General features: G+C 36.2%; 1 protein-coding gene and 1 long non-coding RNA gene across 3 annotated transcripts in view; both read left to right on the top strand.

Moving 5' to 3' along the window:
- Positions 1-23,113, top strand: part of LOC141376286 (uncharacterized) — a 501,640-nt gene that overhangs the window by 164,538 nt on the left and 313,989 nt on the right. The window lies entirely within an intron of this gene.
- Positions 2,281-20,433, top strand: oclna (occludin a). 2 transcript variants are annotated; one of them, NM_212832.2, is made up of 9 exons: positions 2,281-2,354; positions 2,620-2,676; positions 6,655-7,294; positions 8,928-9,095; positions 14,605-14,729; positions 17,237-17,410; positions 17,580-17,751; positions 19,558-19,599; positions 19,681-20,433. In NM_212832.2, exons 2-9 carry the CDS (start codon positions 2,621-2,623, stop codon positions 19,777-19,779), a joined length of 1,476 nt encoding a protein of 491 aa, NP_997997.2. In that variant the 5' UTR covers positions 2,281-2,354; position 2,620; the 3' UTR covers positions 19,780-20,433. The 2 variants fall into 2 exon arrangements, 1 of the variants encoding a protein (NP_997997.2); XR_012385857.1 differs by having other exon boundaries at positions 2,302-2,354; positions 8,928-9,165; positions 14,505-14,729.

Below are 23,113 nucleotides of genomic sequence, written 5' to 3'. Positions count from 1 at the left end.
TAAAAATATGACTAAGAACACAGGTGTCAAACTCAGTTCCAAAAGGGCCGCAGCTCTGCACAGTTTAGTTCCAACCCTAATTAAACACACCTGATCAAACTAATTGAGTCCTTCAGGCTTGTTTGAAACCTACAGGTAAGTGTGTTGGAGCAGGGTTGGAACTAAACTGTGCAGGGCTTCGGCCCTCCAGGAATTGAGTTTGACACCCCTGACTAAGAATTTGTAATATATTTTTTAAAGTAATTTCATATATATATATATATATAGTTTGTCAGAAGTCAGAATTATTAGCCCCGTTTTTTTCCCCAATTTTTGTTTAACAGAGAGAAGACTTTTTCAGCACATTTCTAAACATAATAGTTTTAAAATCTAATATCTGATAACTGATTTATTTTATCTTTGTCATGATGACAGTAAATAATATTGGGCTAGATATTTATCAAGACACTTCTATACAGCTTAAAGTGACATTTAAAGGCTGAACTAGGTTAATTAGGTTAACTAGGCAGGTTAGGGTAATTAGGCAATTTATTGTATAACGATGGTTTGTTCTTTAGACCATCAAAAAATAGAGCTTAAGGGGCTAATAATATTGAGCTTAAAACTTTTTTTTTATTAAAAACTGCTTTTATTCTAGCCGAAATAAAACAAATAATACTTTCTCCAGAAGAAAAAATATTATCAGACATACTGTGAACATTTCTTTCCTCTGTTAAACATCATTTGGGAAACATAAAAAAAAAGAAAAATTCAAAGAAGGTTTATTTATTCTGATTTCAACAGTATATATAATTTAGTTACATAAAAAAGTGACTTAATATAGTAATATATTACTTTTTATAGTAACTACCCAATACACTCACCGGCCACTATAATAGGTACACCTATCCAACTGCTTGTTAATGTAAATTTCCAATCAGCCAATCACATGGCAGCAACTCGATGCATTTAGGCATGCAGACATAGTCAAGACCATGCAATTCAAACCAAGCATCAGAATGGGGAAGAGAGGTGATTTTAGTGACTTTAAATGTGGCATGGTTATTGGTGGCAGACGGGCTGCTCTGAGTATTTCAGAAACTGCTGATCTACTGGGATTTTTCACACACAACTTTCTCTAGGGTTTACAGAGAATGGTCTGAAAAGGAGAAAATATCCAGTGAGCGGCAGTTCTGTGGACGCAAATGCCTTGTTGATGCCAGAGGTCAGAGGAGAATGGCCAGACTGGTGCCAGCTGATAGAAAGGCAACTGTATCTCAACCACTTGTTACAACCAAGATCTGCAGAAGAGCACCATGTCATAAAGCGTGAATCATCTCAGACTGGTTTCTTGAACATGACAATGAGTTCACTGTACTCAAATGGCCTCCACAGTCACCAGAGCTCAATCCTATAGAGCACCTTTGGCATGTGGTGGAACGGAAGATTCGCATCATGGAAACATGCAAACTCCACACGGAAATGTCAACAGACCCAAGCGGGACCAGCGACCTTCTTGCTGTGAGGCAACAGTGCTAACCACTAAGGAAATAATTTTTTAAAAATTAAAAATAAAATGATTTTGTCTCTAAATGTCAAGCCTAACGTGCTCGAGGGTTAAAGGGATAATTAAAAGGAAAATTTCTGTCATCATTTACTAACCTTCCATTTGTGTTTCTTATATATTTCATAAAATAAATTATTGTTTTCATCTTAATGTCAGTGGCTACCGGTTCCCACCTTCTTTAAAATAGTCAGTTCTTGATTAAAAAAGAAAGTCATAAGGGGTTTAAACCACTTGAGGGCGAGGAAAAAGAAGAGAATTGATCATTTTCGGGTGAACTATCCCTTTAAATATTGCAGTTTGTAAAGTAGCTCTTAATGTGTAAGCACTGGAACAATGCAACAGTGACCATATGTAAGAAATGTGACCACACCTGTGTTATTTTGCGTGTGTCTTATCACAAACCCATGCTGTAAAATGCCTGCATCCCGATACCAGGTTATTCTCTCTCTCTCTCTCTCTCTCTCTCTCTCTCTCTCTCTCTCTCTCTCTCTCTCTCTCTCTCTCTCTCTCTCTCTCTCTCCCTCTCTGTGTGTGGCCGTCTTTCAAAATCTACTATGCTTTCTATCCAGAGAGCATTTGCAGGCACCTTTACAGTTTTTAAGAGATTACAATCGGTGCATAAAAACAGTTTTCGCCCTTGCTCTCTAGGTAGGGAGCTAACTATGTATTGAGACGCCTTGTGTATGTGCGTGGGTACGACTGAGCGCGTGTGGGCGGGGCGTGATCATAATAAGGAAAGGTTGTTTGTCTCACCTGAGCTGTGACACACACATTCACTAAAACAGGACGTTCACAGGTGTATTAACAGGTGAGATTAAAATTACACTATATTGTCTATAAATTGTCCGCATTGTTTTTCGATCTACTGTCTTTTATTAAAAGATAATTACTGATCCATATTAGAGATTTACCTCAGGAACTAACGTTATTAAATCTTTTTACTGGAGTTTTACGCGGTAATGTTGACTTTTGTTCTTAATGGCGACTAAGATTAATAAAATAATGGATGTATTATATTGTATGATATTTTATTCCTAACTTATATCCTGTTAATTTACTTTTATTCGCCTCAGAATGTCGTCGAAGCACATCGGGAGTCCTCCGCCCTATGATTATGAAGAGAATGGATAGTAAGTGTTGAGTTTCACCTCAGTTTCCCTCTACTGTGTTATACTGGTTAATGTGTATTTTTATCCTGTTATATTAGTCTTTTACGCTCAAATTGCTTTACCAAACGCAACTTAAACTAAATGTTTTCGTTACATCGTTAAAAGGGTGTAGTTCCCATAAACTTGCCTTATTAGTGTGGACTAACTGTAAGTTTTTTTGGTATTACCCAGCAAGCCTATGGCTAGTTTGAAATGTTGGAAGTGCTAATGTTTATTTGTTTGGCTGGTTGCCAAGTTAAGTGGCTAGTTCACAGAAAAATGAAAATTTTCATCATTTACTCATCTGTTGTTTCAAATCTTTAGGAGTTTCTGTCTTCAAACACAAAAAGCCGGAAACCTTTAACCATTGATTTCTGTGGTATTTGTTTGTTCTATTATGGAAGTCAATGGTTACTTGTTTAAAGCTTTTTTTTTTTAAATATCTTTTGTGTTCCCTAATGAAATAAACTCATAAGGTTTATAACCACTTGAGAGAGAGTAAATAAGTCCCCTTCTCACAGCTATTATTGAAGAAACATTCATGATTGAGGTAAAGTTGGTTTTATATTCTCACATTTGCTCAGTGACAACTTGTGACATACTCCCTATATTGTTTACCACGGTACTTTTTAATATTGAGAAATCACATGCAAGTATGACTTTAAAACAACATTAGCACTATTTAATTGACTGTAAACCATGTTGTACTTTGATAGCCATTGGCTGATAATATGATTTCACTATTTAAGAATACTTTTCTGAAAGTATATTATTAAGGAGAACTTCTGAATGTGTGAATATAAAACCAACTTTACCTCAATACATTTATGTTGGCGTGGCGTCAAATTAAATGTTAAGTTTTTTCGAAATATAATTTTTGGGTTTTGTTTGAACTACAGAACAAAATACGTAAAAAAAAAAAAAATAAAAATAAAAAGTGAAAAGACAAATGGTTAAAAATGTGAAAATAAATATATACAGTTGAAGTCAGAATTATTAGTCCACCTGAATTATTAGACCTCATGTTTATTTTTCCTCCAATTTCTGTTTAATGGAGAGATTTCTTCAACACATTTCTAAACATAATAGTTTTAATAACTGATTTATTTTATCTTTAACCATGATGACAGTAAACAATATTTGACTAGATATTTTTCAAGACACTTTTATACAGCCTAAAGTGACATTTAAATGTTTAACTAGGTTAATTAGGGTAGCTAGGCAGGTTAGGATAATTAAAAAAGTTATTCTATAATGATGGTTTGTTCTGTAGACTATCGAAAAAATAAATAGCTTAAAGGGGCTAATAATTATCTCCCTAAAATGGTCTTTAAAAAATTAAAAACTGCGTTTTGTTCTAGCTGAAATAAAACAAATAAGACTTTCACCAGAAGAAAAAATATTATTAGACATACTGTGAAAATTTCCTTCCTCTGTTAAACATCTTTTGGGAAATATTTAAAAAAAGAAAAAAAAATTCAAAGGGGGGCAAATAATTCTGAATTAAACTGTAAATAAATTACATAAATTCAAATAACAACAGTACATAATTAAAAAAATAAATAAATAATAACAAGTTAAGTTAAGTGCATTTTTGTATCTTCCATTTCACAGCTTTCCAGTGTTACTGGTTAAACTAATTTGTTAACTGTTGCTGAAATGACATCTAAACAATTCACCTTATTCTCCGCAGACGAGCGGGCGCTGCCATTTTTATCTTTTTGGCTCGAGACTTCCGGTCTCATTCACTGTCATTCATTTTTTGACGTTAAAAACTGCTCATTACGCTGCTTGATGTTGCAATTTGATATTTTCTTATTATAATATTTTACTTTGTCTGTATAGTCATGCAAACATTTGTTTGTAGAGTGAGTAGTTTGACCGTTTTCTGCCGTTTATTATTCCTAGTCATTTCTCCCATAGGTCACTGAATCGGAAGTTCTAAGACAATCGTGAAAACAGGCGCACTTCCGCATTTAAGAATAAGGTCAATACAATAAGGGTTTGAATGCTCTCACATTAAAAAATGTTGCATGGTCCACCTTGTTCCAAAAGTGTTGAAAGGGGGTCCATATTTTATATAAATCTTGTAATTTCCCTTTAATAGTGTATGTCAGCTTCTCCAGAGCAAGATTACTAGTCATTTCTTTAATCCAATGGCCACAGGATGGCCTTTGAGTGAACTAAAATCTAATAGTTTGTGTTGGCTTGTGTTTAGATCCAGGTTTACAGGGTATATATGAAATAAACATATTTTGGGAACCAAATGTACATTTTTTTTCAATTCACCAATCATGATAAGAATCATCATAACTTCTATCCGCTTATCTGTGGCTGGGTCGCGGAGGCAGCAGTCTTGGGAGAGAACTCCAGACTTCCCTCTCCCCAGACTCTTCCTCCAGCTCCTCTGGGGGGATCCCGAGGTATTCCCTGTCCAACTGACAGACATAGTCCCTCCAACGTGTCCTGGGTCTTCCCCGAAGACCTTCTTCCGGTGGGACATGCCTGGAACACCTCCCCATGTAGTCGTCCATCCGAAGCAGACATCCGAGCCACCTCAGCTGACTTCTCTCGATGTGGAGGAGCACTGGCTCCTCCCAGGTAACAGAGCTCCTCACCCTGTCCATAAGGGTGCTCCCTGCCACACTGCGAAGGAAACTTATTTCGGCTGCTTGTATCCGAGATTTTGTCCTTTTGGTCATGACCCAAAGCTCAAGACCATAGGTAAGAGTAGGAACTTAGATTGACTGGTAAATCTAGAGTTTTGCCTTTCGGCTCAGCTGCTTCTTTACCACAATGGACCGGTACGTCGACAGCATTACTGCTGCTGCTGCTCCGATTCGCCTGTCAATCTCACGTTCCATCCTGCCCTCACTCGTGAACAAAACCCAACATGCATTGGAAACAAGTTTTATCCTATTGCCGGCAATGCGTACCAAACTCCTACTCTGTTCATACAGAGACGAGACGGCCCTTAACAAAGCACCTCGGACCACATACTCCCCGAGTACTCTCCACAGAATGCCACGAGGGACACGGTCGATTGCCTTCTCCAAGTCCACAAAACATGTGGACTGGTTGAGCATACTCCCATGAACCCTCGAGTACCCTGGTGAGGGTATAGAGCTGGTCCAGTGTGCCACGGCAAAGAGGAAAACAGCATTGTTCCTCCTGGATCCTCGATTCAATCATCAGCTGGATCCTCCTCTCCAGTACTCTGGCATAGACTTTCCCAGGGAGGCTGAGGAGTGTGATTTTCCCCCTATAGTTGGAGCACACCCTCGGGTCCCCCTTCTTAAAAATGGAAATCTCATGATAAGAATCTCCTTCCAAAAATTTTGGATTTCATTGCACTCCCATACATTATGATAAAGGGTACTCACTTCAATGCATTTTGTACAACTATCAGGAATATTTGGGTTAAATCTATGCAGTTTAGCTGGTGTAATGCAAGTTCATAGGAGCCATTTTATATTGCGGTATTTTACAACTTGTGTTAATGCTATTATTTTAGACAAATGAACAAGAATCTATCCTTTCTTCTTTAGATATGTCTTCTTGAAGATCATCTTTTCACACTGAGAAGTAGATTGAGTTCTCTTTTGATCCCTCTAAGAGTCTATTATAAAAAAATGGACAGATTACCCCTTTACATGTGTACTGTATGTCAGTTTTATAGCTTATAACTGTGAATTTTGTCAGTGTTTTGGTGCGCACTAGCTTATAGATATCCTACAAACTAACAATGCTGAAACTAACGTCTAAACTTTATTCTAATTTCATAGGACCTTTAAAAATCATACATTTTCGTACAACTGAACAACTGAATTTGTACCAATTAGCCACTAACTGACGAAATGTTAAATCGTTATGTTTCCTTGTAAGATAATTCTGGTTTTTGCCCTGACTTGGCTAGAGGAACTGAAATATCTCTACTCTCTCTCAATGTTTTCTCTCCAGTAACGTTGCTCCGCAGCCGGCGTACTCCTACTATCCTGACGATGAGTTCCAGCATTTCTACCGCTGGACATCTCCACCGGGCATCATAAAGATCATGTGTGTGCTGTCCATCATCTTCTGCGTGGGAATCTTTGTCTGTGTGGCCTCCACTTTGGCCTGGGATACCAATGCAGGAGCTGCCGGATTCGGAACCAATGGAGGCTATTATGGAGGCTCCTATGGTGGTTCCTATGGCAGCGGTTTTGGGGGTACGGGCTATGGAATGGGCGGAGCTGGAAGTTTCGGTTATGGGATCCTGGGTTCTCAGAATGACCCAAGGCAGGGGAAGGGCTTTATGATTGCCATGGCGATCATCACCTTCATCGCTCTGATGGTCATCTTCATCATGGTCATCTCGCACCAGAGAGTGTGCCAGGGCAGGAAGTTTTACCTGTCTGTCATTATCGTCAGCGCCCTCTTGGCATTCTTCATGTTCATCGCCACCATAGTGTACCTGGTGACGGTTTACCCAATGGCGCAGACGTCCGGGTCGGTGCAGTTTAATCAGGTGTACTCCATGTGCGCTGCTTACCAGCAGGCCCAGATGTCAACGTTTGTCAACCAGTATCTGTACCATTACTGCGTGGTGGACCCTCAAGAGGTGAGCGCAGCATTGTACACTTAAAGTTGTTTTTGTGTTGCTTTGTTTTTCAAAACAATCTTTTAATTTTGTACAAACATTAATAGACTGTTTTTTGACTTGACCAAAAGCATACCAAAAAAAAGCTGAAATAATAATAAAATATATATTAATGAAGAAATAAATTATCTCTAATAATTAAATAAAATAATAATAATAATAATAATTAAACGTATATTAATAAATATATCATCTTTAATAATCCTATAGAATTCATTATTATATATTAAACATAGTAATATTAAAAGTAATAATAAAAAAATAATATTAATGAATAAATATATCTCTAATAATAGTTTGGAATTAATGAATATATATTAAATATAATAATAATAATAATAATAATGAGAAGAGGAAGAACAACAATACAAATAATAATAATAATAATTAAGTATTAATGAATAGATTTATCATCTCTAAAAATCATATGGAATTAATTATTATATATTAAATATAGTAATATTAATAGTAGTAATAATAAAACCTATATTAATGAATAAATTATCAATAGGCAATTGTCTATGGTGTGAAGATACAAGATGTGCAGCACTTGAAACTACGGATGCTGGAAGCCTGTGCTGGCATTTCTCGTGCGGTGTTGCTCTCAGTGTGTGAAGAGTGGGAGAAGAGGCTTGCATTGACAATCCAACACAACGGGCAGCACATTGAACACAGTGTATAAGTGGTCAGAAACGTGTAAATAACTCTTGAAAGAATAAAGTTACGTCAAAACCATCATTGCTTTTCTTGTGAAATTCCCAATAAGTTTGATGTGTCACATGACCCTCTTCCTATTGGAAAAAAATACAAGTTGGATCCAAGATGGCCAACTTCAAAATGGCCACCATGGTCACCCATCTTGAAAAGTTTGCCCCCTCACATATACTAATGTGCCAAAACAGGACTTTAATATCACCAACCATTCTCATTTTATTAAGGCGTATCCATATAAATGGCCCACCCTGTACAATGCACATATTGCTGTTTCACAATGTTTTTACACTACATTATTTGAATCTAATAAGCTTTGCAATGTTTGCATGTTTACATTTTAAATCTAAATCCCAAAAATCAGAAATGACAACAGATTGTTAAGATTTATTAATGTCAGTTTTAATGTTATTGATTAATACACACACTTGACAGATTTCATTCATTTATTTCTTTTTTGCTAAGTCCCTGGTTTATCAGGGGTTACCACAGCGGAATGAACCGCCACTTACTTGACAGATTTATATATTTTTAATTTCAGGTGGTCTGTGTAATGTGTTATGTTTGGTAAAATAATTTCTAATTGCATCTTTAGGGATTTTTTTAGCTAATTACAATGTCTTGACCCAATAGGTGGATTTAAAGGTTTTTGCTATATACTATATTTATTTATTCATTAATATCTTTAATAATTCTTTGCAATTAATACTTATTTGTTAAATATAGTAGTTTTTGTGTGTGTAATGTGTAATAGACAACAAGAGCGATTGCCTAGATGAGATACAAAGACATATTGATTCTACACACAAAAAAGCTCTTGTAAGTTGTAATTAATATGAACTCATTGCTCACTAATACTGACCTCTCTGTGTCCCTCATCCAGGCGATCGCTCTAGTTTTGGACTTTGTTGTCATCGCGGCTCTCATCATCATCATGGTCTTCGCCATTAAAACTCGTCAAAGAATCAACAATTACGGGAAGGACAACATCTTATGGCGCAGAGTGAAAGAATTTGATGACCAGAACTCCCCGCAAGATGTGGAGGACTGGGTGAGTGCTGTCTGTCTGTCTGTCTGTCTATTTACCTATCGATCAATCGATTGATCCAACCATCCATCCAGTGTTTAGAAAAGCTATTTATATTTTTTTGTATATAACATTTTTTTTAATTAATTGCTGATTTATAATCAATAAAACGAAGATAAAGAGAACAAAAAAATAATCAATAATAATAATAATAATAAATTATACAAATTAAAAAATCTATATGATCATAAGTTAAAAAGCATTATTTATATATATATATATATATATATATATATATATATATATATATATATATAATTGAGATATGAATATAAATAAATAAAAATTAAATTAATGTATTAATAATTTGTTTTTAGAAAAGCTGTGGATATTTTTGTTCCTAAAAATAAGTTGTATTAATTGTTCATTATGAAACAAAAATAAAGAGAACTGCATACAATTCATTAGTAGTAGTAGTAGTAGTAGTAGTAATAATAATAATAATAAATTGCACAAATTTTTTAAGTAATTGATGTAATCATGCATTAAAAAACATTTTTAAAAATATAATTAAAATCTGAATATAAATAAATGCAAATTATTAATTTATTTAACTTAAATTTAGAAAAGTCATGGACTTTGTATCTGAAAAGGAAATAAATTGTATTGATTGTTCATTAAAATCAATGAAACAAAAATAAAGAGAACTGCATACATTTCATGAGTAATAATCATAATAATAATAATAATAATAAATTGCACAAATTTAAATAAATCAATATAATTATGCATTAAGAACCATTATAAAAAAATAATCAATCTGAATATAAATAAATGCAAATTATAAACACATTTATTTAACTTGAATTTAGAAAAGCTGTGGATATTTTGTGTAAATGAAAGAAAAATAAATTGTATTGTTAATTAAAATAAATTAAAAGGATCACATTTCAATGATAATAATAAATTGCATAAATCAATATAATCATAAAATTAAATGTTTTTTAAAAATTGTATTAATCTGAAATTAAAATAAACTATTAATTTAATATTTATTGAAGCAAAAATACAGTTAATTGACTTTAATATTTACATTTTTCAGAATCTTTATCCAGCTTTTTATTTATTTATTTATTGTTTTTACAAACACCGTTAAAAGAACATTTTGCAGGAGAATAATTTGCCACTTCAAAATTGAATTCACTGTTATTCTCCGTAAGTATTTGTGAAAATTAGTAGCTGTTTCTGAGCTGAAGAGTATTAAAGATTTACATGAATGTATCTGTAAAAAAAATGCCAAAAATTCTCATTCGCGTATTTAAGCTCATTGTTAGACATCAGGCGTCGTTTGGGATATTTAAGTTCCTAAAAAATCCCAAAACTAAAATACTTTTATCCTAAAACTCTCTGTCCTCCCATGTGACCTTAAAGCACTATAATTTCCTACTGCTTCTAGAGTTCATTATACTCGAGATGCAGTAAATATGGGCTTCAGTTCTACACCCGTGCTTTTTTCTGTTGTCAAACACACAAGTTAATTAACTTCCTCTTGTCGTCTCTTTGCTGAAACTTGTTTATCTGAGAGCAGTGGTCTGTCTGCTGTTGAATATCGTTGACTTGTGTGGTTTTCAGTCTCATTAAGTGGAAAGACCAGTTTGTACTGGTGGTTGGGGGAGGGAAACGCTCGCTCACAGTTGGTTTCTGGGTGTGGTTTTGTTGTGACAGTTTCACTCGCATGCATTCGTCTTGCTCTAAAATAGAAAAAAATCCAGCCACACGTTTACTTGATCAAATATGCAGGCTTCTCCCACCATTTTACTGGCATATACAGTCGAGTCTGAATTATTAGCCCTCATGTATATGTGTCCCCAATGTTTTTCAACACATTTCTTAAGATAATTGTTTTAAATGATTCATTCTGACTTCTTTTATCTGTGCCATGATGACAGCACATAATATTTCACTAGATATCTTTCAAAACGCTAGTATTAAGCTTAAAGTGACATTTAAACAAGTGTGGGCTCTGTCATAAATTTCAAATAATAAATCTTTTATGCTTTAAAAGTCTTAAATTAGGGGCGGCGGGGTGGCTAGCGCTGTCACCTCACTGCAAGGAGGTCGCTGGTTTGAGCCCCGGCTGGCTCAGTTGGCGTTTCTGCATGGAGTTTGCATATTCTCCCTGTGTTTGCATGGGTTTCCTATGGGTGTTCCAGTTTCCCCCACAAGTCCAAACGCATGAGTATGAGTGTATGGGTGTTTTCCAGTACTGGGTTGCTGCTGGATTGGCATTCGCTGTGTCAAACATAAGCTGGATAAGTTGGTGGTTCATTCCGCTGTGGCGACCCCTGTTGAATTAAAGGACTAGGCTGAAAAGATGAATGAATGAAGTCTTAAATTCACTAATGTATGGTTTTGTAGGTCTTAAATTTAAACAGTTCTTGATTTTCTTTTGTTCTTGTAAAGCTACACAATTGGCCAACAGTTTAACGAAAATATCATTTATTACCTGTAGGGTTTAATTGCCTTCCTTACACTCACACAGTTCTCCAGGTATTTATGCGTAAATGTATATTGTGCATTTAGTTTATTACAGTTTTTAAAACAGCATAACTTTTCTTTAAAAAAAAAAAAAATATTAAAAAAAAACATATAACTGGAGTTTTCTTGTTTCCGACACATTTTTATGGGGCAAGTAAAAAGATCTAAGCAATTTTCTTGTTTAAGTCTGAAATTTAATTCATAATGGTCTTAAAAAGGTCTTAAATTTTACCCGTTTAAACCTGCAGAAACCCTGTTATAAGCGTAAACGGGGTAAATAAGCAAGTTGGGGTAATTAGGCAACATTTATTAGAAAGGCTTGTGTGTTGTTGGGGTTCAGGGCAATTCTTTGTATAATGATGGTTTGTTCTGTAGACAGTTGAAAATAATATAGCTTAAGAGGGCTAATAATTTTGACCTTAAAATGGTTTTTAAAAAAAATGTAAAACTGCTTTTATTCTAGCCGAAATGAAACCAATAAGACTTTCTCCAGAAGAACAAATATGATAGGAAATACTGTGAAAATTTCCTTCCTCTGATGAACATCATTTGGAAAAGAAACCTAAAATTCACAGGAGGCCAATTAATTCTGATTTCAACTGCACGTTTTCTTATTCATGCTTTCAATCTGCTTTTGGTTTGAATCTGGAGGTGACAGATTGAGTTTAGTATATTGTTGTGTTTGTCTCCTGTTCAATGCATGATCATCTAGTCACTGCAAAACTGGTTCAACCAGAAAGGCAAACCTTTGTGAAGCAAAAGACGTGCTCTTTCGTTTCAGTGTTTGTTCTTTCTGTTTTAAAGGAAACAGCCAGATATAATATGGAACCGCAGAAGTCTTTTAGAGATGTTCTGGAGTATCTGTTGACTGCTTCAGGATAGACGGGTTGAAACATGTCTGCTGTTTGCACCTTGCAGGAAAGAATCCACCAACTCTTCACTAAAACGCTTAAGAAATGTTAACCTTCCCCAACCTTGCGCATATTTTAGTCCTGTGCTGAGCTCCGAAGTTTCTGAAGCACCTTTTTTTTTTGTTTTTGGTTTTATAGGCAGAACAATATCCTCATGCTGTCTGATTGATTTTTTTAAAGTGAGTCCCAATTCATTTAAAGGGGACCTATTATGCAAAAATAGTTTTTAAAATGGGTTTATACCCTGTTGTGGGGCTGCAGTGTGTGAATATAACCAGCGTCTATTTGTAAAAATGTATTAATAATCTGTTGCCTATTTATAATCATCATTTTTATAGTCACACTTTATAAAAACAGTCTGCAGAAACGCTTTGATTGACATTCTCTCATTGTACGTGTCATCAGAGAGGGAAAGCCCCGCCCACTAGTGAGCATCTCTCCCTCATTAGTAGGCCCACACGGAATCTGCGCGCGCAGAATTCCGCTGATTTTCCGCAGATTTCTGGAGATTTTTAGCCCATTATTAATTCTATTTATTTACTTGAGTAAATGTGTAAATATGAATATTTATTTTTTATTCAGTAATTTATGATTTTTATTTAATATATTAAGGTTTTAGTTATGATACTCTGCTGGATACTCCCAAAATAATTCCGCAAAAATCCGCAGATTTTTACCAAAATTCTCAGCAGAAATAGCAAAAAACGTCCGCAGATTCCGTCTGCTCTGATTATTAGCATAGACGGCCCTGAGTGAGACGCAGCCGTCTGCCATCAGAGTTTTCACCTGCTGAAGATAATGTCAGTGACTATAGCCCCTTTCACACAGTGATACCGGTAAATATCTGGAAAATTTCCGGAACGACTTTACCGGTATATTTAAAAAAGCGCTGTTCACACAGGCGAGGACGTTACGGAAATTTTCCGGAAAAGAGCGTTCACACATCCATTCCAAAATACCGGTAAATTCTGACATCATTCACCAGAAATGAGCTTTAAACGGCTGCACTTGTATTTGTAAACATTTGACTAAATTACAAACTCTGTGGATGATCAATATTGTGAACAACTTTCGCAGGATCACTTTCGCAGGTCGAGATGTTCATAATATGTGCGTGTGCAGGCGCTCACAGGCTGTTTCACTTCACAGGCACACGCAAAGCTTGAAGGTAAACAAACAACGGCTTATCATAAGCATCTCATCGATGATTATTTACACGGTTGGCATAAAGAAGAACATATAAACGTGATCTGACTAACTTCTAGCAGCTAAATGTGTCTGGAAAAATATTTAAAGGTTTTTATTCTCATAAACCGCGCGGGCGTGAATGCGTCTGACTGTTGTGATTGGCTAAAGCAGATGTGTCACGTCAGCACGTTCTAGACGTGCACGCGCTTATTACGGCAATCTTCCTTCTGCGTTCACATAGCGCAGCATTCCGGCAAATTGCCGGTAATGTTAGAACTTCTCTTTCCGGAAAATAGCCAGAACGAATTTACCGGTATTTTCAAAAAGGACCTGTTCACACATACAAGCTTTCCGGAAAATTGCCGGCAATTTTCCGGAAAGGTCTATGTGTGAAAGGGGCTTAAGAGGCATTAAAAATGTTGAGTTTTACTGTTTATTTTAACTGGTTTGGGTTAGGCCTGAGCCCCTTCTTTTGACATTTTCTGTTGTCATTAGTCGTGTTTTTGGATTTGCCACTATGCTGACACTCATGCATTGTAGCTCCACCTTCTTTTAAAGAGACCGCAATCCTATTTGAATTTAAAGCGACAGTCACCAAAACACCACAATTAGGGACAAAGCTTAAAAGGGTCCGTTTCAAAGAGCTATAAAACATTATTAGTGTGGTATATTAAGCTAAAACTACGCGCACACACACACACTCCAGGGACATCAGAGCCTGATCTTGCAAAGGAGGCAGGATAGACCCCCTTTAACCTAAAAAATGTGACAAACTAACCGGGACCCTCTCTTATAGAATATTAAAGACCGTGTTAGACGCAGACTAACTCCAATCCCCAGCATTGATCGTTGTTGCAAACCAGATTGAATGCTCTCTCTCTCTCTGCTTTTCTCAGGTCAATAATGTGAATGGAGCCCCTGAGGGTCTGCTGGCTGACTATCCTGTCAAGTTTGGCTCCAGAAACAATCTGGATGACAACAGCACAAGTTACGATAAACCTCCACTCAGTGAAAGTCCCGTGTGAGTAAAGCCTTAATTTAAACTTTTAAAAAAATTTCAAATTGCATCTCCATTAATCTTGGTATGTTAGCGCAAGTAGCTTCAGTAAGAGACTTCCTTTTAACTTTTTATTTTGTCTGGCATTTGCTGTATTTTGGTAATATGTAAGGGTTTCTATAGGTGTTCTGCTGTGTTCACACCAGACACGGATGAAACGTCACGCGTGAGTGATTTACATGTAAAGTCAATGCAAATATGCTAATAGACATTCTGCAGCATTCTTGGATGCTGAGGCCGAGTGTCTTAGACCCCGTTCACACTAATGCGTTCTCGTTTTAAAATGCATAAGTTTTGCTATGGTTACGCCATCCGTCCACACTACGCCTGAGTTTTAGAGCCGTGAAACGGAGCGTTTTGGAAGCGCTGGAGAGGCTGTTTTCATTCTGCTCCGTCTCAGTGTGGATGAAGGAAAACGGAGACATCTGAAAACGGAGGCGGGGCTGCAGAGATTCGCTACCTGATTGGGGCTTTTGTGTCATTGCGTATCCTTCCCTTATTCGTCAAGCCCCTATCACATGACTATAACACATGGCTTTAACGCTACCGGAAGACAGTACTGTGAACAACAACATGGACACAGAAATGGGAGCGTTGTTTGCACTATTGTCTGTTTTAGGCACCATTATGCAGTTATTCATTTGTTACGTTTAGTAACAACTCGACCTCGTCGTCTGTCCACAAAAATACCTCACTTGCTTTCTTTGCCATCGCGTTCATTGTTCAAGCGGCGTTTGTTGACTAACAATAACCAAATGCCGAGCGAGACACATGCTTCCTGTTTATACTCAAACGCGCATGCCTAGAGAGCGCGAATAGTCATGTGATATACGTTTTTGGTGGCATAGTGTGGACGGAGATATGTTCATAGACGCTAGGTGAAACGCTAGTGTGGACGCGGATCATTTTTGATCTAAAACGCCGTTTTAAAACTAAACTGCAATAGTGTAAACGGGGCCTTAGTATCCCACCAGTGACAATATACAGCCACATTGCACTGCTACTCATGTGATATTGCATTTATACAACAGTTCGACGGCACAAACGTGTGTATAAAAAAGAAAAACAAACACGGAGAGTCTCAAAAACCCTTTTGTATTAGGAACTACTTTCTTCCAAGATTCCTTCACATCTGCAGCTGATGTCAGAACAGCAGAAACCGTTACTAATTCACCAACGTCACTTTAGAGCTAGTATTAGAATGATTCTCTTGCGTAATGTCTAAAGTGTTCACAAAACAGCTGATTTTTGCTCATGCTTTAAGATTATAAGGCTGAACAGCATGAAATGCCACCAGTCTACAGAGATTTCCCAGTATTTCTTTGTTGAAAACGGGATTTTACAATAATTAACCCGGAAAAAGCCAAAGCAAAGCAAACACTAGCAGTTTCTGTGGTATAAATACAACACTAACATAAAAAAAGGGATCGTTTTTGAAGGTTAGTGACATGTTTTTTAATAATTTGATCAGCTGTAGTTTGAAATTTATGCTGGGAAAATGCTGTTTTTCCTCCCTTTAAGGACTCTGTCGCCATCTTGTGGCGGAACGTCAACAGCCGCTGCAGTATTTGTCAAACTGTAGAGTGGCCTCTGCTTGTTGCTGTATGTGGACAGAGTGGTTGTTGGTGTTGCTGACGTGCACCTCTCAAAAAATGTAACTACACGTCGCAACGATGCGTAGCGCAAGCTCTGTGATTGGTCGGCTTGGTAGCACTGACGAGTCTGGGCGGGACTGATAGCTGCGCGAACCTGATGTAGCGATTGTTTACAAGTGTGGAGTCCTGCGAAGGAGCTCCGGATGGAAAGTTTGGTTTTGTGTTTACCTCATAGTTAAAGTTGTTGCACGTCCGCCGGTTCCTGCCTCAAAATGAACGAGTTTGAGCCACTTGTACATTCAGAAAGTGTTCAGAAAAAACAAAACGCCAGCGAAGAAACTCGACACAGAGGAACATTTACACCTCACTGCCAGCTAGCGTTTCGGAAGTGTTAATGCAGACCAACAGAGACAGCGCGCAGAAGTGTAAATGCACAGCCACGCGCGTTACCTGCGCCGTGGGTCACGCCGGTCTCTTGACGCAGAAGTATAAACCAGGCTTTATACACAAGAGTGAAGAGCCTGGACGAGTGCTGTTAGTGACAGAATATCGCATGGCTATCAGCCAATCAGATTCAAGAACCAGATAGAAATGTATAAACATGTTCATCGAGATTTTGAAAATAAAATCCGGCATTACTGGAGCGTTTACAACGTTTAGTAGGCAACAATTATACTTTATTTTATTGCTTTTAATCATAATGATTAATAATAATAGTAATAATAACAGTGTTTTGTGCTACTGCGGCAATTAGAGATCCATCCATGTTAGTCCGGGTCACAAAAGACCCAAATATGTAATAATGATTGACTTTGAATAAAACGTTGCGTCATGTCAGTGTGTTTGTGTAACGCTGCTCATCTTTGTGTTCTTCAGGGAGATTCTGCCCGTCCGTAATTCAGTCCCTATTAGCAGCGGCTCTGAGATGAACAGCTCTGTAGGACGGCCCAAGAAGAGGCGTGCTGGACGTCCACGCACCGCTGACGGACGCGATTATGACGCGGACTACGCTTCTTCAGGAGACGAGCTGGACGATGACGACTTCTTCAGGTTGGTGAAACTGCTGAAATCAACAGGCGTCTGATTTATGAAACTAGCGTTAAAACCTTTCCAAGGGGGCCGATCACACCAAATGTGCTTTCCCGTCGTATAGTTCAGCCCTAGTGTGACGTCCGGTGTGGTTCCAGATGTGATGGCTGTCGTTTTGATTTATTTACAGTGAGTTTCCTCCTATTGTGAATACTCAAGAGAGAGACGATTACAAACACCTCTTTGATCAAGACCACCAGGAGTACAAGGACCTGCAGGCGGAGATGGACCAGATCAACAAGCGCCTGGCAGAGGTGGACCGAGAGCTGGACGGCCTCAAGGAGGGAAGCCCGCAGTTCCTGGTAGAATAAAACACTGCAACATTCATATCCATTTACAGTAACAGAGCAAAGGAATATTGTGAATTTTATAAGTATTATTCAGTGGTTACATTTCAATAAGATTTTATAATTAATAAATAATATATAATTAATAATATTACAATTACTATCAGTACATTAATAATAATAATAATAATAATAATAGTAATATTATTATTATTATATTAAAATTAAGAATATTGATGATGATGATGATGATGATGATAAAACAATAATTTATTATTATAAATGATAATTATAAATTATTATTTATTATTATTAGTAGTAGTATTAGTAGTAGTAGTAGTAGTAGTAGTAGAAGTAATTTTTGTAATATATTATTAATAATGTTAGCATAAAGTTGGTACAATTAATTGTGCAAATGTAAAAAAATACTGTTAATATAAATTCTAATTCTTGAATATACAATCAAAATTAAGTTGCCAATATTATATTTTTTATTAATATTAAATAACATTTATGAATATTAAGTCATTGTTACAATATTTGTCAATATTAATTGTATCAATATTAAGTTGTCAAGTGTCCTCTTACAGAAAATCTGCTGTAAAACAATTCATATTACCATTAATCTTATTTATTATTATTATTATTATTATTTGTTGTAGTAGTAATATATAATTTATAAGTAATAACATTGATCATGATAATGAATATTAATAATAAACAAATATATATTTTAGATATATTTATTAGCAAAAATATACAATTGTGCAAATGTAAAAGTTAATCTATATATAGTATAGAAGATTTAGTTGAAAATATACTGTAAAACAATATTCATATTGCCATTAATCATATATTAAGTATGTTTATTATTATTATTTCAGTAGTGATTATTTACACGATCTCATTTTAATTAGTCAAATAAAAATGTTAAATTTATAATAATAATTATTATTATTGCACTTATTATTTTAAAACTAATATTATTGATGATATTAATAACAACAATAATATAATAATAACAATAGCATAAAGATGCTAATGTAAATGTCGATATAAATTAAATATAAAATTTTATAAACGTATTTTTCAGTGGTCTATATTATTATTTTTACTATCTCACATTTTAATAATCATAATAATGTTAGCATAAAGTTAGTACAATTAATTGTGCAAATGTAAAAACAACATTAATACAGTTTTTTATATAAAAGTTTCCTTGGTTCCTTGTATGAAAAGTTGTCAATATTCAAGTATAAACCCATTACTGAAAATATACTGTCAAACAATATTCATATTACCATTAACTTTATATTGTAGTATTTTATTATAGTTATTAAATTGTTATATTTAAACAGGTTTTCATAATTATTAAAAGTTTTATAAGTAAATTTTGTTGTTATATTAGTAATTTTAAAAGTTTTAATCATATTTTTCAATAATAATAGTAATAATGATTATTATTATTATTAATAATAATAATAATAGTAATAATATTAGCATATAGTATCAATTGCGCAAATATACAAATGTCATTAAAGTTCTTTATGTAATGTAAAAGTCTTAATACTGAACATATACTGTAAAACAATTTTCATATTACCACTTTTTATATATTTCTTCTTCTTCTTATTATTATTTCAGTAGTATTATTTCTACTAATACGAGGTGTTCATTTTAAAATGTAAGTGTTAAATGTAAGAGTCTGAGATTCTGAGTGACATTACGGTTTAACCCATTTGTTTGCCTTCTGTTGGTGTTTTTAGTAAACAATTAACGTTAGCATGTGAAGAGCTGACTCTGATCATTCTCTTGTAACAGGACGCCATGGACGAGTACAACGCGATCCAAGACCAAAAGAGGGTGAGCAGACTTTCACACACACGACTGTTAGTATTAAACACAACATCTGCCGTCTGAAACTCTTTCTCGTGTTCTCTGTAGAGCGGCGAATACAAGCAGAAGAAGAAGCGGTGCAAATACCTGAAAGCCAAACTCAACCACATCAAGAAGATGGTCAGCGATTACGACCGCAGATCCTGAAGGTCAGAGACGGACAGTATTGAGAGCGCTCCTGTCCCGGCCTGAGGGCCTTCATGGACATGTAGCAATCAGATGTGTGTTGATCGTTGCGATATCTTCATCGAATCCTCCTTTAGACTGTCTTAAGATGCTTTGATATTGTTTGCTTGTTCCTAATGTGCCTCATTAGCTGTTACAGTCGTCTCAGTTTAGTGTTTGTTTGTTGATATATAGATATTAAGTGGTTTCTTAAAGGGTACAGTAACCGTGCCAAATCATTTTAAATGTTGGGGTGTTTTGAGATCGTGATGATAATCGTGTTTGTCGTAAATCAAGCTGTGATCGGTTGCAGCTCGTCTTTTAAACTGTATTTGTGCCGACTTGTTGACACGCTGGTATGTAAATATGTAATTTAAACCTTTTGATTTGTCCTTTCCTTCGCCATAAATGAAATCGTTTTGTATTGCCGTCACATGACGTCAGCATGTTAACAGTGTGTTTTTATTAACGTAAATGAGCGACGTTTCATAGCGAGCTTTCATAGTGATGAACTTTAAATTTCAGCTGTGGACGGCAAGTCAGAGTTGACAAGTGTCTTTTTATTACCGTCTATAGTTTGTTAATGTCTTGACGCTTCAAATTCTGTCAGTTTTATAATAAAAATGGTAAACATTAGTGGCGTCTGTGTTTCAATTGTGGAGTTTCATTCATAAATTAAATTAGCGAATCGCTAGTTTCCAGATCTGTGTGGGATGCAAAGGTGACCCCCATGTCCAAGGATTAGGTTGGAATCAAGCGGCAACCCCCCGCTCTCCCTCAGGAAGCCAATACAGAAGTAACTGAAACTGCGATTCATCGAAATTCTGCTACTCCAGGTCCATTTTAATTGAGCCCACTGCTAAAATAGCCAAATCTACAGCAGAAAAAAGGGTGTTTACAGCCTGGTACAAGGAACGATTTTGGTTCATATAGCTAATATTACTCTTCTGAGGGGAGTGAATTTTTTTTTATAACTCATCCGTTTCTTTTTATTAGGTTATATTAAGTCTGCATAATTAGGGGCGTGGCCACTTGAGTGACAGCTAGGTCTCGGTCACTTCACCTCAGCTAATTCCGGCTGATTAGCTGCTGAACACGGCATATTCATCATATTTCTGTGTTTAATGTTTTTTACACAGTTAGTTGCCTTTTGGACTTTATTGTTTACAATTATCAGATGGTATGGGATGCTGTGTGCACTTAATTGTGCTCACAAACCATTCATGTGGCCTCCATTTCTCATATGAGTCAAGTTATTTACTTTTATACCATCTGTAAACATGCATTTGTTTTATTTAAGATGAATTATATTTCTCTTCAGAGCTGTAATGCACTGCAGAATCTGACAGATTGATTAGCTGTAGGCTCTAGAACAGTCTTTTGGAGATTCACTCATAAATTAAATTAGCGAATCGCTAGTTTCCAGATCTGTGTGGGATGCATAGGTGACCCCCATGTCCAAGGATTGGGTTGGAATCAAGCAGCAACCCCCCGCTCTCTCTCAGGAAGCCAATACGGAAGTAACTGAAACTGCAATTCATCAAAATTCTGCTAGTCCAGGCTCCATATGGAGCAAATTTCAATTGAGCCCACTGCTAAAATAGCCAAATTTACAGCAGAAACAAGTGTGTTTACAGCCTGGTACAAAGAAACGATTTTGGTTCATATAGCTAATATTACTCTTCTGAGGGGAGTGAATTTTTTTTTTTTATAACTCATCCGTTTTCTTTATATTAGGTTATATTAAGTCTGCATAATTAGGGGCGTGGCCACTTGAGTGACAGCTAGGTCTCGCTGGTCTCGGTCACTTCACCTCAGCTAATTCCGGCTGATTAGCTGCTGAACACGGCATATTCATCGTATTTCTGTGTTTAATGTTTTTTTTACACAGTCAGTTGCCTTTTGGACTAATTTTTTTACGATTATCAGATGATATGCGATGCTGTGTGCACTTAATTGTGCTCACAAACCGTTCATGTGGCCTCCATTTCTCATATGAGTAAAATTATATACTTCTATACCATCTCTATACACGTATTTGTTTTATTTAGGATCAATTATATTTCTCTTTAGAGCTATAAAGCACTCCAGAATCTGACAGATTGATTAGCTGTAGGCTCGAGAGGGTGCTCGCTGCAGAGCCATTTGAGGAGAGGTGAGCTCCAGAGAGGGGGAGCATGAGCTGTCGCTCCTCCTCCTGTAAGCTGTTTTAATGCGTACACCAACCCCACCCCTAACCCTACCCCCAGTGACATCACTCGTAGAAGAAGTGCAAAAAAGGTGGAGCTCAAGCTTAAGCTCCCCCTCTCTGGAGCTCACCTCTCCTCAAATGGCTCTGCAGCGAGCACCACTTGTCTAGAACAGTCATCTGAAGCGTTATCATACAGTGTTATGCCTGGATTTCATCAATAGCCTTGCATTTACCTTACTAACACAGACTCTATCTGAAGTGTTTGGAAGTCATTTGCGTTTTCCTCCTGTAGAAAAACAGTGTTCAGTTGCTCCGTGTATTACAACAGTGTTTTTAAAAGTCTAAACACTTGATATATATTGATATAGTGCAGGCGTTCTCAAACTGTGGTACGTGTAACACTAATGGTACAAGTACATGCTACACACATTTAAAAATGTATCAAAAATGGTGTATATAATATGTCATATAGCCTATATTTCTGAGGTAATCTGCCATGATTTTTTAACTGTGCAGAGTTGTAGCTGCTGTACTGGGCCTACTACACTACTGTATTTCAATACTGCTCATTTTTGGTGGTTCTTGGAGAGACTTTTTTTTTTTTTCTCTGAGGTGGTACTTAATGAAAAAAGTAGTACCACTGATATAGTTTACAAACAAGCACGTGTGGTCAGAACACAAACGAGTCGCAGGTAATGAAGTATTTAGCGTTCCCCCATAGTAAAGTCTGTCTACGCCAGGTCTAAGGTCAAAATGCCAGCAGTGTCTGTAGCTCCGCTCACTCTCCGCCTCTTTGCGCTTGTTTGGTATCCCGCCACGGGTGCGACGACGCATAAACAAAATGGCGACGGTTGGCCACGCCTACTTGTAGCTGCTTTTGCAGTGTTCAGAAACCTATGGGTGACGTCACTGATACTACATCCATATATTTTAGTCTATGCTTAGAATAAAAGGCAAACTTATTACAAGGTTTTAAATAAGCGAAGAAAAATCCTGTCTGAAAATATAACACTGAAATGTACTAAACTGATATTAACATTACAAATACTATACATCTAGTCAACAGCATCTTTCCTTTAACTTCTCATTGCAGACAACAGAACAAACCTTATTTGACGTGTTCCT

Source organism: Danio rerio, chromosome 10 (assembly GCF_049306965.1).
Source record: "Danio rerio strain Tuebingen ecotype United States chromosome 10, GRCz12tu, whole genome shotgun sequence".
Classification (NCBI taxonomy): Eukaryota; Metazoa; Chordata; class Actinopteri; order Cypriniformes; family Danionidae; genus Danio; species Danio rerio.
Note: the sequence above shows the minus strand (reverse complement) of the source record. Positions and strands in the feature narration are given on the sequence as shown.